Source organism: Ranitomeya variabilis, chromosome 1 (assembly GCF_051348905.1).
Source record: "Ranitomeya variabilis isolate aRanVar5 chromosome 1, aRanVar5.hap1, whole genome shotgun sequence".
Classification (NCBI taxonomy): domain Eukaryota; kingdom Metazoa; phylum Chordata; class Amphibia; order Anura; family Dendrobatidae; genus Ranitomeya; species Ranitomeya variabilis.
In genome coordinates, this window is record NC_135232.1 from 361,073,630 (window position 1) to 361,090,152 (window position 16,523).

General features: G+C 43.3%; 1 protein-coding gene across 2 annotated transcripts in view; it reads right to left on the reverse strand.

The window, feature by feature from the left end:
- The window catches only part of GMPR2 (guanosine monophosphate reductase 2), a 36,254-nt gene that overhangs the window by 18,462 nt on the left and 1,269 nt on the right, over nt 1–16,523 (reverse strand). Inside the window, exons 2-3 of one of the 2 annotated variants that reach the window (XM_077299935.1) lie at nt 12,187–12,279; nt 2,322–2,441 (exon numbers count right to left, since the gene is read on the reverse strand). In XM_077299935.1, the coding sequence (XP_077156050.1) occupies nt 2,322–2,441; nt 12,187–12,273 (207 nt within the window). In that variant the 5' untranslated portion in view covers nt 12,274–12,279. Of the gene's footprint in view, nt 1–2,321; nt 2,442–12,186; nt 12,337–16,523 lie in introns of both variants that reach the window. The other variant, XM_077299936.1, reaches the window with a different exon arrangement.

The window sequence follows — 16,523 nt, forward strand, 5'->3', positions numbered from 1 at the left end:
CTAAGGGGTATCGTTTCTCCTTATGGAGTGACATACCATCTCTGGCTTGTCAAGGTAAGGAGGCTTATTTGCCGTACAATGCTCCTCTGGAAATTTAAATATGCAAATTGCCTGTTCTGAGAAAAAGAGGACTTAACAGGTGGCGCTATAGAGTTAAGTCCTCTTTTTCTCAGAAGAGGCAATTTGCATATTGTATGAGATAAGTATTTGATACAATAGAAAGACGGAACTTAATATTTGGTACAGAAACCTTTGTTTGTAATTAAAGAGGTCAGACGTTTCCTGTAGTTGTTGACCAAGTTTGTACGCACTGCAGCAGGGATTTTGGCCCACTCCCCAATACCGATCTTCTCCAGATCTTTCAGGTTTTGGGCTGTCACTAGACAACATTGAGTTTCAGCACCCTCCAAAAATTTTCTATTGGGTTCGGGTCTCGAGACTGGCAAGGCCACTGAAGGATCTTGAAATGCTTCTTAGGGAGCCACTCCTTAGTTGCCCGGGCTATGTGTTTTGGGTCATTGTCATGTTGAAAGACCCAGCCACGACCCATCTTCAATGTTCTTACTGAGGGAAGGAGGTTGTTTGCCAAAATCTCGCCATACGTGACCCCATCCATCCTTCCTTCAATACGGTGCAGTCGTCCTGTCCCCTTTGCAGAAAAGCACCCCCAAAGTATCATGTTTGCCCCACCATGCTTCACGGTTGGGATGGTGTTCTTGGGATTGTACTCATCCTTCTTCTTCCTCCAAACACGTAGAGTGAAGTTGACATCAAAAAGTTCTATTTTGGTCTCATCTGACCACGTGACCCTCTCGAGTGCCACCTCTGGCTCATCTAGATAGTCCTTGGAAAGCTTCAAATGGGCTGGGACATGTGCTGGCGAGAGCAGGGGGACCTTGCGTGCCCTGCAGAATTTTAATCCATGACAACATAGTGTGTTACTAAAGGTAATGTTTGAGACTGTGGTCCCAGTTCTTCAGATCATTGACCAGGTCTTCCCTTATAGTTCTGGGCTGATGCCTTACCTTTCTCAGAATCATCCTTACCCTGCGAGGCAAGATCTTGCATGGAGCTCCAGACTGAAGAAGACTGACAGTCATCTTCTTGTGTTTCTTCCATTTTCTAATGATTGTGCCAACAGTTGTTGCCTTCTCACCAAGCTGTTTGCCTTTTGTCCTATAGCCGATCCCAGCCTTGTGCAGGTCTGCAATTCTGTCTCTGATGTCCTTAGACAGCTCTTTCGTCATGGCCATGGTGGCGAGGTTGGAGAGTGATTGATTATATGGACAGATGTCTTTTATACAGGTAACAAGTTCAAACAAGTGCAATTAATACACGTAATGAGCGCAGAGTAGGAGGGCTTCTGAAATAAAAACTAATAGGTTTGTGAGAGACAGAATTTTTGCAGGTTAATAGGTGATCAATTACTTATTTCATGCAATAAAATGCAATTTAATTATTTAAAAATCATACAGTGTGATCGTGTTTTTTTATTTTTAGATTCTGTCTCTCTCACAGTTGAAGTGTACCTACAATAAAAATTACAAACCTCTCTATTCTTTGTAGGTGGGAAAACTTGCAAAATCAGCAGTGTATCAAATACTTATTTTCCCCACTGTACATATTGCTACCATGATGACTACTCCCTTGTCTTGCAGTTAAACCTCATGATGCATCCTTGCTAACTGCCAGTTTTCCACTTCCACTGCTATTGGACAGGCTGTTCAACTACATTCAAGTGGTTTGGAGCTCGTTTAAAACTCGTTTTAAAGCATGGGGTGATGTGCTGCTGATAATAATGATTTTTAAGCATGCATAAAAATCATCGTTACCTGGAAGAACATGCGTTCTCCTTGTCCGTTGGGTTATTACCAGTATGTTTATTCTAGTAGAACATTGCGCATGCATGTTCCTCTAAACGATTACTAATTGTTGGTTTAAGAAAAACGGCTATTAGTGGTTTGCACCACCCACTGACATCTATGTAGGGAGATGTTACATAGATAGGCTTGTCAGGGAGAGAAAAAACAGTAATATATGGCTGACTCAATTACGGGTTTTGACGTTACGGAGATGGCAGTCACATCAGCATCTAAAATATGAAGTAACAAAAATAAGGGTGCACAAAACAATCTAAAAGTAAGGAACATATAGAAACACCTGGCAATGGTTTATAGTCCTGGTAAGTGTAAAAATGTGGGACCTATTAATGACAAGAAACAAATAATATTTCTGAGCCTGATGCCGATGTGTTCATTTAATAATTTCCAGTATAACAATCTGATTAGTATTTTTATTTTATGGGTGTTAACGTTTATTACCTTGCCCAGCGCTTTTGCCATATCAAAGGTGCCCACTGTGTCCATATTAGCAGCAATTATTGGAATCCCTTGATAGCTTTGACCAGAGTTCCTGAATGTAAAGGAACGAGAAAGTTCAACCTGGAAAAAATATATACAATTTACAAATTGGTTTATGTGACTACATTCAACAAAGAAATTTTGTGTCTGAAATGAACATCTTGACCACAATTCATCAAGACCAGCAATTTCCTCTCCAATCTTTATAAGGCGATGTGTCGGAGTCAGGCACTCCTGATTCATTAAGAGGCATACACCTCTTAATGAATAGAGGAGCGTCTGACGAGTGGCGTGATCCTCTGCGCTCCTTGCCACAAGTCTTACTCCAGTCATAGACTGGAGTATGATTTCTGGAATAAGGAAAGCCAAAGGTCGTCAAAAAAGAAATGTGTTGTGTAGTCACAACTCAGCTCAGTCCATTTTGATGTAGGTGGGAGAAACTGACATGAATAAGCAAAAAGTCACAACATTTTTTGTGCAGCTGCGAGTTTCACAAAAATTTTGCAACTATTCAAAGCAATTTACTCCAGAATTCTAGCGATATTGCTTGGATGAATCAAGCAAGGCCTTTATGACCGTTGTGAGGGATCGGCTCTGTAGTAGACGCTGGTTCACACACGGGAACACGGGAGTTTGTTTATTCAAAACAAGCAGTTTATTAAGAGTTCATAAACCACCAGTGTTAACAAAAATAAAACAGCATCTTCCAGGTAAACAAAAGGCATAACAAAACCAAACAGAAAATAACCAGTCCATATAACACATGGGCTCACCCGTTTAAACGTGAGTCTTTTCCTCTCAGACTCCAGCAGGGTCTGAGCAGCACATGCAAGGCCTCCTCACCTTGCCAAACGCACAGACAAAGTGAGACAGCCCCAAGTGCTTTAAATCAGACATTCCAAGACCTGGACTAGGGGTAAGCGAGAAGCTCTTTGAGCTGCTCGTAAAACCTGGACCCAAAATCAGGGCCCATTAAACACCAATAAGCACTAAGTGTGCTGGAGCCTGCTTCTCCGGGTCCTACATCACCAAGGCTTGGCACCTCAGGGACACATACCTCCCATCCACAACCTGTCCAGCTGCCACCTTACATCATATATGGTGTGAGGGGTTGACTCACTCAGCTGCTTCCAAAGGTAGACACAGGAACACATCTTATGGTAAATCACCTGCTGGTTTATTATGGAACAGCATAATTAATTAATTAATTAATACTTAATACTTTGTATTTATTTTTAATTCTGTGTGGTGCAATCCCCATTAGGAAATGTGCTCCACAATTGTTAATGCCATCCAGTGTACATCTTGCCACATGTATGCAGTCCTTGACCAGCCGGTCGAGGGTGCATACTGCTGTGCGAGATGTGAGCACGTGGTGCATTTGGAAACCCAGATACTGGATCTAAATGTGCAGCTGGCAACACTGAGATCCATAGACAATATGGAGAGGAGTCTTCTGCTCACAGAGCAGACGCTCAATGGGATAGATGAGGAGGGGGATGGTAGGATGGAGCTGCAGGACAGTGTGGCAGTTAGCTGGGTGACAGATAGAAGGCGGGGTAGAGGGAAGAGTGCCAGGGAGGCTAGTCCTGATCTGGCACACCCCAATAAGTTTGCTAAGTTGGCAGATGAGGGGGGTGCCAGTACAGGGGTAGCACTGCTGCAGCCAGGCATGTCCTCTGAAAGCCGGAGGAGTGACTGCTCCAGTAAGGAGGGAAAAAGGAGAGCAGGGCAGGCCAGACAGGTGCTGGTAGTGGGGGACTCAATTATTAGGGGAACAGATAGGGCAATCTGTCACAAAGACAGGGATCGTCGGACGGTGTGCTGCCTACCTGGTGCTCGAGTCCGACACATCGCTGATCGGGTGGACAGATTACTGGGAGGGGCTGGTGAGGACCCAGCGGTCATGGTGCACATTGGCACAAATGACAAAGTTAGAGGTAGGTGGAAGGTCCTTAAAGATGATTTCAGGGAATTAGGCTGCAAGCTGAAAGCAAGGACCTCCAACGTGGTATTTTCCGAAATACTGCCTGTACCACGTGCCACGCCAGAGAGGCAACGGGAGATTAGGGAGGTTAATAAGTGGCTCAAGAATTGGTGTAGGAAGGAGGGGTTTGGGTTCCTGCAGAACTGGGCCGACTTCTCAGTTGGCTACAGGCTCTACGCTAGGGACGGGCTGCACCTCAATGGGGAAGGGGCAGCTGTGCTGGGGGAGAAAATGGTTAGAAGGTTGGAGGAGTGTTTAAACTAGGGATTGGGGGGGAGGGTATTCATTTTATAGGAGGGGAAGATAGTGCAGATAGAGACCTGGGCACAAATAAGGAAGTTGGGGGTGGCGGTGGCATGGGGGGTGGGGTTAGAACAGTTAGTAATTTAAGAAAGAATAGAGGTACAGAGAGTAACATCAAGTGCATGTATACTAATGCCAGAAGCCTCGCCAACAAAATGGATGGATTAGAACTAATGTTGTTGGAGCATAATTATGACATGGTGGGGATATCTGAGACGTGGCTGGATGAGAGCCATGACTGGGCTGTTAACTTGCAGGGCTATAGCCTTTTCAGAAATGACCGTACAGATAAGCGAGGGGGTGGGGTGTATCTGTATGTAAAATCGACCTTAAAACCCATCCTGCGTGATAATATAGGTGAATCTAATGAAAATGTAGAGTCTCTGTGGGTGGAGATAAGGGGAGGGGGAAAAAATAATAAATTACTGATAGGGGTTTGTTATAAATCTCCAAAACTAATGGAAGCAATGGAGAATATCCTCGTAAAGCAAATAGATGAAGCTGCGACTCAAGGAGAAGTCATTATTATGGGGGACTTCAACTACCCTGAAATAGATTGGGGAACAGAAACCTGCAGTTCCAGCAAAGGTAATCGGTTTTTGACAACTATGAGAGACAATTACCTTTCACAACTGGTTCAGGACCCAACAAGGAGGGGGGCACTGCTAGACCTAATATTAACCAACAGGCCAGACCGCATATCAAATATAAGGGTTGGGGGTCACTTGGGGAATAGTGATCACAAAATAATAAGTTTTCATGTAACCTTTAATAAGATGGGTAGTAGGGGGGTGACAAGGACACTAAACTTCAGGAGGGCAAATTTCCAACGGATGAGAGAGGATCTTGGTGCAATTAACTGGGACGATATCCTGAGACACAAAAATACACAAAGAAAATGGGAGACGTTTATTAGCATCCTGGATAGGACCTGTGCACAGTATATACCGTATGGGAATAAACATACTAGAAATAGGAGGAAACCAATATGGCTAAATAGAGCTGTAAGGGGCGCAATAAGGGACAAAAAGAAAGCATTTAGATAATTAAAGGAAGTAGGTAGTGAGGAGGCATTAAATAAATACAGAAAATTAAATACATTCTGTAAAAAGCAAATCAAGGCAGCAAAGATTGAGACAGAGAAACTCATTGCCAGAGAGAGTAAAAATAATCCCAAAATATTCTTTAACTATATAAATAGTAAGAAACTAAAAAATGACAGTGTTGGCCCCCTTAAAAATAGTCTGGGTGAAATGGTGGATGAGGATGAGGAAAAAGCCAATATGCTAAATGACTTTTTTTCATCAGTATTTACAAAAGAAAATCCCATGGCAGACAAAATGACTAGTGATAAAAATTCCCCATTAAATGTCACCTGCTTAACCCAGCAGGAAGTACAGCGGCGTCTAAAAATAACTAAAATTGACAAATCTCCGGGCCCGGATGGGATACACCCCCGAGTACTGCAGGAACTAAGTACAGTCATTGATAGACCATTATTTTTAATCTTTAAAGACTCCATAATAACAGGGTCTGTACCACAGGACTGGCGTATAGCAAATGTGGTGCCAATATTCAAAAAAGGGGCAAAAACTGAACTCGGTAATTATAGGCCAGTAAGCTTAACCTCTACTGTGGGTAAAATCCTGGAGGGCATTCTAAGGGATGCTATGCTGGAGTATCTGAAGAGGAATAACCTCATGACCCAGTATCAGCACGGGTTTACTAGGGACCGTTCATGTCAGACTAATTTGATCAGCTTCTATGAAGAGGTAAGTTCCGGACTGGACCAAGGGAACCCAGTGGACGTAGTATATATGGACTTTTCCAAAGCTTTTGATACGGTGCCACACAAAAGGTTGTTACATAAAATGAGAGTAATGGGGATAGGGGAAAATATGTGTAAGTGGGTTGAGAGCTGGCTCAGGGATAGGAAACAAAGGGTGGTTATTAATGGAGCACACTCGGACTGGGTCACGGTTAGCAGTGGGGTACCACAGGGGTCAGTATTGGGCCCTCTTCTTTTTAACATATTTATTAATGACCTTGTAGGGGGCATTCAGAGTCGAATTTCAATATTTGCAGATGACACTAAACTCTGCAGGGTAATCAATACAGGGGAGGACAATTTTATATTACAGGATGATTTATGTAAACTAGAAGCTTGGGCTGATAAATGGCAAATGAGCTTTAATGGGGATAAATGTAAGGTCATGCACTTGGGTAGAAGTAATAAGATGTATAACTATGTGCTTAATTCTAATACTCTGGGCAAAACCGTCAATGAAAAAGACCTGGGTGTATGGGTGGATGACAAACTCATATTCAGTGGCCAGTGTCAGGCAGCTGCTACAAAGGCAAATAAAATAATGGGATGTATTAAAAGAGGCATAGATGCTCATGAGGAGAACATAATTTTACCTCTATTCAAGTCACTAGTTCGACCACACTTAGAATACTGTGCACAGTTCTGGTCTCCGGTGTATAAGAAAGACATAGCTGAACTGGAGCGGGTGCAGAGAAGAGCGACCAAGGTTATTAGAGGACTGAGGGGTCTGCAATACCAAGATAGGTTATTACACTTGGGGCTATTTAGTTTGGAAAAACGAAGACTAAGGGGTGATCTTATGTTAATGTATAAATATATGAGGGGACAGTACAAAGACCTTTCTGATGATCTTTTTAATCATAGACCTGAGACAGGGACAAGGGGGCATCCTCTACGTCTGGAGGAAAGAAGGTTTAAGCATAATAACAGACGCGGATTCTTTACTGTAAGAGCAGTGAGACTATGGAACTCTCTGCCGTATGATGTTGTAATGAGTGATTCATTAATTAAATTTAAGAGGGGACTGGATACCTTTCTGGAAAAGTACAGGGTATATACACTAGATTCCTTGATAAGGCGTTGATCCAGGGAACTAGTCTGATTGCCGTATGTGGAGTCGGGAAGGAATTTTTTTCCCCATGGTGGAGTTACTCTTTGCCACATGGGGTTTTTTTGCCTTCCCCTGGATCAACATGTTAGGGCATGTTAGGTTAGGCTATGGGTTGAACTAGATGGACTTACAGTCTTCCTTCAACCTTAATAACTATGTAACTATGTAAAAAACCATAGCAGGGTTCAGTAAAGTAAACATGGCCTTTCTGGCATAACGGCAAAACAAAAAAAAAATAACTTACAGCAAAGTCTATATATCTGAGGGATTTGCCCGCTCAGACCACCATGTGTCTTCAGCTCCACTTGGAGCCACCGTTTGGAGTCTTTCCTCTCCAAACCACTACACACAGGAAAAAACAGTGGCTGTACATTTAACCTCCCAGCCACACCATTGAGGTGAAGATATGGTGAGTAGGCGTCCCGCCCGTCTCTTACTTACTCACCTATAAACCCGTCCCATAACATGGCTGATAAACTCCTTCAGCACATAGCATGCTGAAGAGAAACTTATGGGTTTCTAGATCACAGAATAAAGCAATCTTCGTGACACATATCTCCCCTCATATACCGTGCCAGGGACCCTGTCACAATGTAAAAATGATGGAATTTACGAAGGAATTACAGAAGCGGAGGCTTAGGCTATATACACCTTCACACTTTATTTTATTTTTATAATTCTTTAACAAAAGTTTGAAAGCATAAAGATACAGCATCACAATCCTATGAAGGTTCAAAAAGCACCTAACTTTGCCACGGAAAACTGGGTAAGCTTATTGACTCAAGTATAAGCCGGGTATGCATTGTCCTCTCATTCCTGTCCTGCTCTGTGTGGCTCCCCCCATCCTTGTATGCATGGCTGGGCTCCCCCCATCCTCCCCCATCCTTGTATGCATGGCTGGGCTCCCCCATCCTTGTATGCATGGCTGTGCTCCCCCCGCCCTTGTATGCATGGCCGTGCTTCCCGTCATCCTTGTATGCATGGCTGGGCTCTCCCCATCCTTGTATGCATGGCTGGGCTCCCCCGGTCCTCCCCTATCCTTGTATGCATGGCTGGGCTCCCCCCATCCTTGTATGCATGGCTGGGCTCCCACCATCCTTGTATGCATGGCTGGGCTCCCCCGTCCCTGTATGCATGACTGGGCTCCCCCCCGTCCTTGTATGCATGGCTGGGCTCCCCCATCCTTGTATGCATGGCTGAGCTCCCCCCATCCTCGTATGTACGGCTGTGTTTTCCCCGTCCTCGCGCCGTCGCTGCAAGTCCCCTCCATCTTCGTTGTCCCGGCGCAGCAGCTCTTCTGTGCTGAGCTGTCACGTGGTACCGCTCATTAAGGTAATGAATATGCGTGCCACGCCTATGGGAGTGGAGACACGTGCATATTCACTACCTTAATGAGCGGTACCACGTGACCGCTCAGCACAGGAATGGCTGCCGCAACTGGACAACGGAGATGCAGGGACGTTCAGCGACAGTGCGAGGAGGGTGAGTATGATGTCACAGCCGCTGGCACCTGCCGCTCCCCTCCTCCGTTGGCTTTCGGGACAATGACTTATGTATAAGCCGAGGGGGGCGTTTTCAGCACAAAAAAAAGTACTGAAAATCTCGGCTTATACACGAGTATATAGGGTATATTACGAGGTAAGGAACTTGGCACAGAATTTTATTTTTCATTTGCTTCCCACAAACAATCTTCATTTTATTCAGTAGATCTTGGAATAATAATAAGTTGCACAATTAGAGTGTTAAAAAAATGTCCCTGTGCTGAGATAATCTTATAAATGTGCCCCTGCTGTGTACTGTGTAATGGCCGTGTGTGACCGTACAGGAACATGGTCTGATCATACAAAAGACCCTGGGCAGGGGAGGAAGCAAGAGAGTATACAGACAGGACATGGGGTCACTGCGGATTCTTTCTGTGAGGTAAACCATTTGCTGCTTGTTTTTAAAGCACCACTCCAGCATTTTGTTTTTCTTCATTTCAGTGCTGGAGTAAGGTTCCTGCCCCTAATATTATACTTAACAGCTGCAGTCTTCAGCTGTTTCCAGCACTGCTCCGCTCCCGCGCTGCCATATTCTGACCGCAACTTCTGACTAAACAGACGTCAACAGTCAAAAGCTCTTAATGCCAGTCTATGAGAGCCTGGTTGTGGCTCTCATAGGCTTACATTGAGTTATGACATCAACCAGCAAACACTGGAGCGATCTGGCAGGTCACAATCTGCTGGAGTCTGATTGGAGGGGCACCGATAACAGAAGAAGATGGCGGCTGATATGTATGAGACTAAGAACAAGGAACTTAGATTAGTGGCACCATTCCAGCACTACAATCCCCACGCTGGAGTGGTGCTTTAAACATGTTTTACCTTACAGGAAAAAGCAGCTGCGGTCCCATGCTTCCTGCCTGCATGCTCTCTTTTACTGATTCTTCTCCAATTGTGGGACTTATTTTTATTCCAAGATCTTATAATTAAAATATACTTTGATCAAAGGAAGACCCATTAAAATTACTTTCTGAACAGTCTTCCTTAAAAACTTTCCACCATATCTAGCTGAGTGCTTTTGCAGAAATGTTCTAAATCATTCAGTGCTCTGGGTCCTGACAACTGTCTCTATCATCCTAGTGTTAGCGCTCATTTAGCCATCCATTTTTTGCACGTATGGGAAAACCGGTCCAATTTTCATCTGAGACTTTCTTTGAGGTTTCAACAGATTTTGATCAGTTTTTCTCAGAACAGCTAACATGTGTAAACCTCTAAAAACAGATATCTTTATAATCTTTATCTTTATATCTTTTAAGTACTCATTAAAATGGGAGGGACAACTGTCCCAAACAGACACAAAACACATATATATAGAGAGATAACCAATCAATAGAACAAAAAGTACAGATTAGCTAACACAGCCCTAATGAAGGATCTATTCTCAACTCCTGCCTGCCAGCGCAGGTTGGCACCCTATATGTAGTGACAGTGGCACCTTGCTCCTCGGCGGTTGTGCCTATTATGCCCTATGTGATAAGAGTAAAAGGTAGAGAGTATTTATAGGTCCTGAAAATATTAACTGAGATATGTCAGTCACAATAGTGAGGTTGGCGTGTTCAAATGACAACCACCAAATGTCAGTAGCAGGAAAGATAGTACCAAAAACTTCAAGTTATTGCAAGTTCATATAATATAGTAATGTATCCACAGTATCATAGGGATATATCAACAATAAATGATCCTGTAGACAAGGCAACAGATGAAGTCAGAGTGCTTGTAGCCATCATTGGTGGTTCCAAAACCGATAAAGATAAGTCCGTGAGAAAAAACTACCTTACCCTGATTAATACCTATATAACTGACACCTGCCTGCCAGCGGAGGTTGACATCCTGAATGATATGCAGATGTATGTGACCAGGGCGCACTGGTCAGTGAAGCATAGGTAATATAATTCTTAATTAGTTCTTAATTCTTGATGCAAGGATTAAGACCCGTTAGGTTCGAAACGCATCTGCCCATAGAACTCTTCCCACAATGGGGGCTTGTGACTTCTGTGCTGAATTGATTACTTATTTTAAGGAATTTTTCTAATAAAATTTGAAAGCTTTTAAGAGACTGCCTGAGCTGGATTACCTATTGGATTGAATGTTATCTGATGGGAAGCGTCCAGCTCCATATCGTGCTATGATATCTTGTAGCAACTCGGGATCTAAGCCCACTCTACACCGGGCAAATGCCTGTTGTGTTATCCAGCCAGCAGCTGCATCTACCAGCAATGATCGGACCACTAGGAAACCTGTGATCACCAAATACAGAGTGGTAATCTGCAGTGTGAGGCAGTGACTCGTGTCACAGGTAGGGGTCGCTGTGTGTTCTCCCCAGGTTGTGCATGGAGACGGATGAAGTACATAGGTGAACATGGCAGTCACAGATTTCCGGTCCGAAAGCCACAGGTTTGTTTGTTAAAAACCCTGCAGTAAGGGGTATGGGTGTGTCAGGTGCAACGTCAGTGTCAGTCTGGTGTGTGCTGTTGTGCAGAGCAGACGCCTGCAGAGCGCTGGCTGTGTGTGTGAAGCAGCACAGGCCAGTGGAGGCAGCAGCTATGGCAGCTGAATAGCCTGGCACCCGCAGCATACACAGCGATGCAATTCGTTCATGGTAACTGGTCTCGGATGTGGACAGTCCTGTGCCCGAAGAGTCGGATGTGGACAGTCCTGTGCTTCTCTGATTATACATTTAGGCATATAGATGACATTATATGTGCATGGATAAAGGGAATCTGTTGTTAGATTTTTAATCTGAGAGCAGCATAATATACCACTACTGATTGGCAGCTTGCTCACAATGCACAGAAAGCCACCAGTCAGGGATGTGGGCGGGGTTGTACGCAGCCTAGAAGACTTTGATCTGCTACAGCTACATAAGATAAAACAAGTATTCTATGAAAACGACATCAAGAAGCCCAGTAAGTCATACATCCCTGCAATCAGACTTTCTTGCCCTATGCTATGCTGCTCTCAGATTACATAGCAAAAACCTTCTAACAGATCTCCAATAAACAATAGCGCTAGGTCTTCAGGAATATAAAAAAGCAATGAATGTAAAATGCGCTCACCTCACTGCGAGACTTCAAAGTACTTCTTTTAGGTCTAAGCAAAACATCCTTAAAATCCAGTTTGATATCATTGTCTATTCGTGGCATTATTACCTGTAGAGAAGTACAGACAGGGACAAATGTAGGGATGTAATGAAACTAGGAAGAGTTCTGTAAAATGCAAACAGAAAATATTTATTATTCAGTATGTTATTTCGTAGAGTCTGGACCCATTTATTATTGTCTTTGCACCTTTTTCTGGAGTAGAATTGAGCATTGTCAGTGTTTGGAGTGCGTCAAGTAACTGCTTACATGTTGTGGTCAAAACTGATTGATGCATGTAAGGAGTGTGAAGAAGGAGATGACTCCCCCTGTCAACCCATTGCCATGGCAAGGGAAGACCTAACAATTGTCTCCCTGTCTGCCATTGATCAAATTCTAACAGATTGTGCCTGAGCCACAGTCTATTAGCTCACTGTTAGTATGATCACATACTCGATCAAAGACATATGTTTTTCAAGCAGAAGACATTTCCATGGCATTTTATTGACATTTTGTTCTCAATGTTTTTTGTTACTGTTTTTTGGTCATCCGATGAAGCACTTTTTGTTAACCAATTCCATAAAAATCTTCCATAAAAATAAACTGGAAGATTTTTTGGAGCATTTTGCTTTTTCTGACTTTTCCTAAGGAGTGGACCTAAGGTTATGTGCACAAGTTTTTAAGGAGGTCGAAAACACTTCTCAAGCACGGAAGTGGTTTTTCTTTTCCTGGCTATGTACACTAAACATCTTTTTCAGTTAGATTCTGCCAAGATATATAAAATGCAGCATAATATGGACATAATGCACAGCAATGTCAATCAACATTGCTGTGTATACACTCACCGGCCACTTTATTAGGTACACCATGCTAGTAACGGGTTGGACCCCCTTTTGCCTTCAGAACTGCCTCAATTCTTCGTGGCATAGATTCAACAAGGTGCTGGAAGCATTCCTCAGAGATTTTGGTCCATATTGACATGATGGCATCACACAGTTGCCGCAGATTTGTCGGCTGCACATCCCAAAGATGCTCCATACAAGGCAGGATGGATCCATGCTTTCATGTTGTTTACGCCAAATTCTGACCCTACCATCCGAATGTCGCAGCAGAAATCGAGACTCATCAGACCAAGCAACGTTTTTCCAATCTTCTACTGTCCAATTTCGATGAGCTTGTACAAATTGTAGCCTCAGTTTCCTGTTCTTAGCTGAAAGGAGTGATACCCGGTGTGGTCTTCTGCTGCTGTAGCCCATCTGCCTCAAAGTTCGACGCACTGTGCGTTCAGAGATGCTCTTAGGCCTACCTTGGTTGTAACGGGTGGCGATTTGAGTCACTGTTGCCTTTCTATCAGCTCGAACCAGTCTGCCCATTCTCTTCTGACCTCTGGCATCAACAAGGCATTTCCGCCCACAGAACTGCCGCTCACTGGATTTTTTTTCTTTTTCGGACCATTCTCTGTAAACCCTAGAGATGGTTGTGCGTGAAAATCCCAGTAGATCAGCAGTTTCTGAAATACTCAGACCAGCCCTTCTGGCACCAACAACCATGCCACGTTCAAAGGCACTCAAATCACCTTTCTTCCCCATACTGATGCTCGGTTTGAACTGCAGGAGATTGTCTTGACCATGTCTACATGCCTAAATGCAGTGAGTTGCCGCCATGTGATTGGCTGATTAGAAATTAAGTGTTAACAAGAAGTTGGACAGGTGTACCTAATAAAGTGGCCGGTGAGTGTATGTTCCATGCTATGTCACTTCTTTTGACCACTTCAGGGTTCAGAAACCCTGGAGCGTAAAAATAGTAACATGTTCATTCTTCAGTGGGCAACTTAGAAGCCGCCTGCTCTCCATAATAGAATTCATAGAATTCGTGTAGCGTCTCAGGAAAAAGGCCGCCAGTTTGTTCCTGAAGTGGTTTTATGAAGGAAAATTCTGGCTCCATTGCTGCCGGATTAAACATATCATGTGCACACAGCCCCAAAGAGTTTACAGAAAAGAGGTTTTTTTTTTTTACCAGAACCGTTTTTGCAGCCTTCTTATTGCACACTACCTAGTTTGGAGCAGATTTCATCAGAATACACTTTAAAGTGACAATAACTGCTTTTTTCCCACCACGCATTTTTCAAAACCTGAACAAAAAAAAAATGCTGAAAGGACTGAACAGATGAACAAGAAAGTGATTTTCCAAAATAAATAAATAGGAAGAGACTTTCAAGCATTTTATTAGATATTTTTCAGGCGCTTTTTGGAGTGGACTTGCCCCAAAATACTCCTCAAAAATACTCTGTCTACAAACGTCCTTTACGTATGTGCACATTGAGCATTTGTGCTGAGTTTTTGGAGCAGAAACTCAAAAATATTGAGGCATTTTGAGGATTTGAAGCGTTTGCGCTCATTTGAGGGCAGTGATAGAAGCTGTGGGGTGCCGCTGGTGTCATTCACAGCTTCCATCTCTACCCCCCTGACATCGCCTTGTTTCACAATTAGAAAATGTGGCAATGGAGGTAACAGCAGAGGGCCAAATAATAATCCAGAATTACTGATTTTTTTTTTGTTTATTTCACCTCCAAAATCAAAAAGTTCCATGGGAACAATGAAGACTACATCTCGTCACACAAAATTTTTTAATCCTATGACTCTCAGAATATAGTGACACAAAAAAAATATTTTTTTTCAAGCAGAGTATTGGATAAAATATAAAACTATATGAATTTGGTATTGCAATAATAATCGGATAAAACCCGATTAGACTGTTTCAGGTGCGCTCAATGCAATTGTATTGCGCAAGGCTAGAAACAGTCTAGTTGGAAGGGGGTCGGAAGGATGCGGCACGGACACCGGAGAATCCTCACAGGGCGCAGTGCGTGTGCTGTGGGGATTCACAAGTCTGCAGTCACACTTATTGACTGGAGACTGGTTGCTTTAGACTGGACAACCCTTTTAACAAAGGAGATAAACTGTGAGGCTATGTGCACATGTTGCGGATTTTGCTGCAGATCCGCAGCAGATTGGCAAGTTTTCCCTGAGTTTACAGTATCATGTAAACCTATGGAAAACAAAATCTGCAGTGCACATGCTGCGGAAAAAACGCACGGAAACGTAGCGTTAATTCTGCAGCATGAAAATTCTTTGCGCGGATTCCGCAGCGGTTTACACCTGCTGCATAATAGGAATCCGCACAAAAATTGTGGTAACTCTGCAGGAAATCCGCAGTGTGGTTTACCTGTGGATTTACCAAAATCAGTCCGGAAAAATCTGCACCACTTTCTGCAACGTGTGCACGTACCCTCACTCTTCATCACAACAATGTAACATCTAGTTACTCCAAAACGCAAAACAATAACAAGTTAAATATAATCCAAAGGCACGTGTAAATTCTCTCATTTCTGACTTGACAAGTTTGGCTCTTTAGTTCAGCCTTCCGTCTCATTAGAGGAAAAACACAGAAGGCAGGATCCATCACTTGAGTTTTTGTTTCTTTTGTCTTGAGATATTTGTTGATGTTTTTACACCAAATTCTTCAGAATGGTCCCTGTGGTTTACTAATTTTTAGCAAAATAACAAAAATGTTCTTAATTTTTTTGTTTTCGACCTTTTTCACATCTTTTTAAAGCAAAATAAACAGCTGCATTAAAACGTTGCAAAAATATCAGCCGTTCATAAATCAATCCACAAAGGGGACTAGATTGCTTTCCTGCAAAAGTTTTGCGATTTGTTTTAAAAAAAGGTCACAGTTGATGAATCGTCTGAAATCATCTGGAAACCCAAAACCCAACCCACAAGGACGAACATTAAAAAAAAGAGACAAATGAAAAACGGGTGAAAATCACCCCAAAATAAGTAAAATATATATAAAGCAGTAATGCAGGCCTTAATTTGCAAAAATAAAAACCTGCGCCAAAACCTCATTGGTGTGAATAGGTACATATGCTTCATTCTCAGTGTGTTGCCAGGTATACCCAGAGATTACAACTACATGGGGGTCCGAGCAGAAGAATACCCTGTAATTTGCTCATCATCAGGGGGCCTTTCAAGCAAAAGTGGAGACCCCTTAGGGTATGTTTCCACGGTCAGGAAACGCTGCTTTTTTGACGCTGCGCAGAGCTGCAGCGTCAAAAAAGCAGCGTCCAGATGTTCCAGCATAGTGGAGGGGATTTTATGAAATCCTGTCTCCACTATGCGTGGAAACCCGCACGCGGCGGCCCTGCGACTACGGACATGCTGCACGTCTTTTCAGATTGCAGCATGCCCGTACACCTTGCGGGGACGCAGCGTCCCCGCAAGGCATATCACAGGGCCCTATGGGAGAGAGCG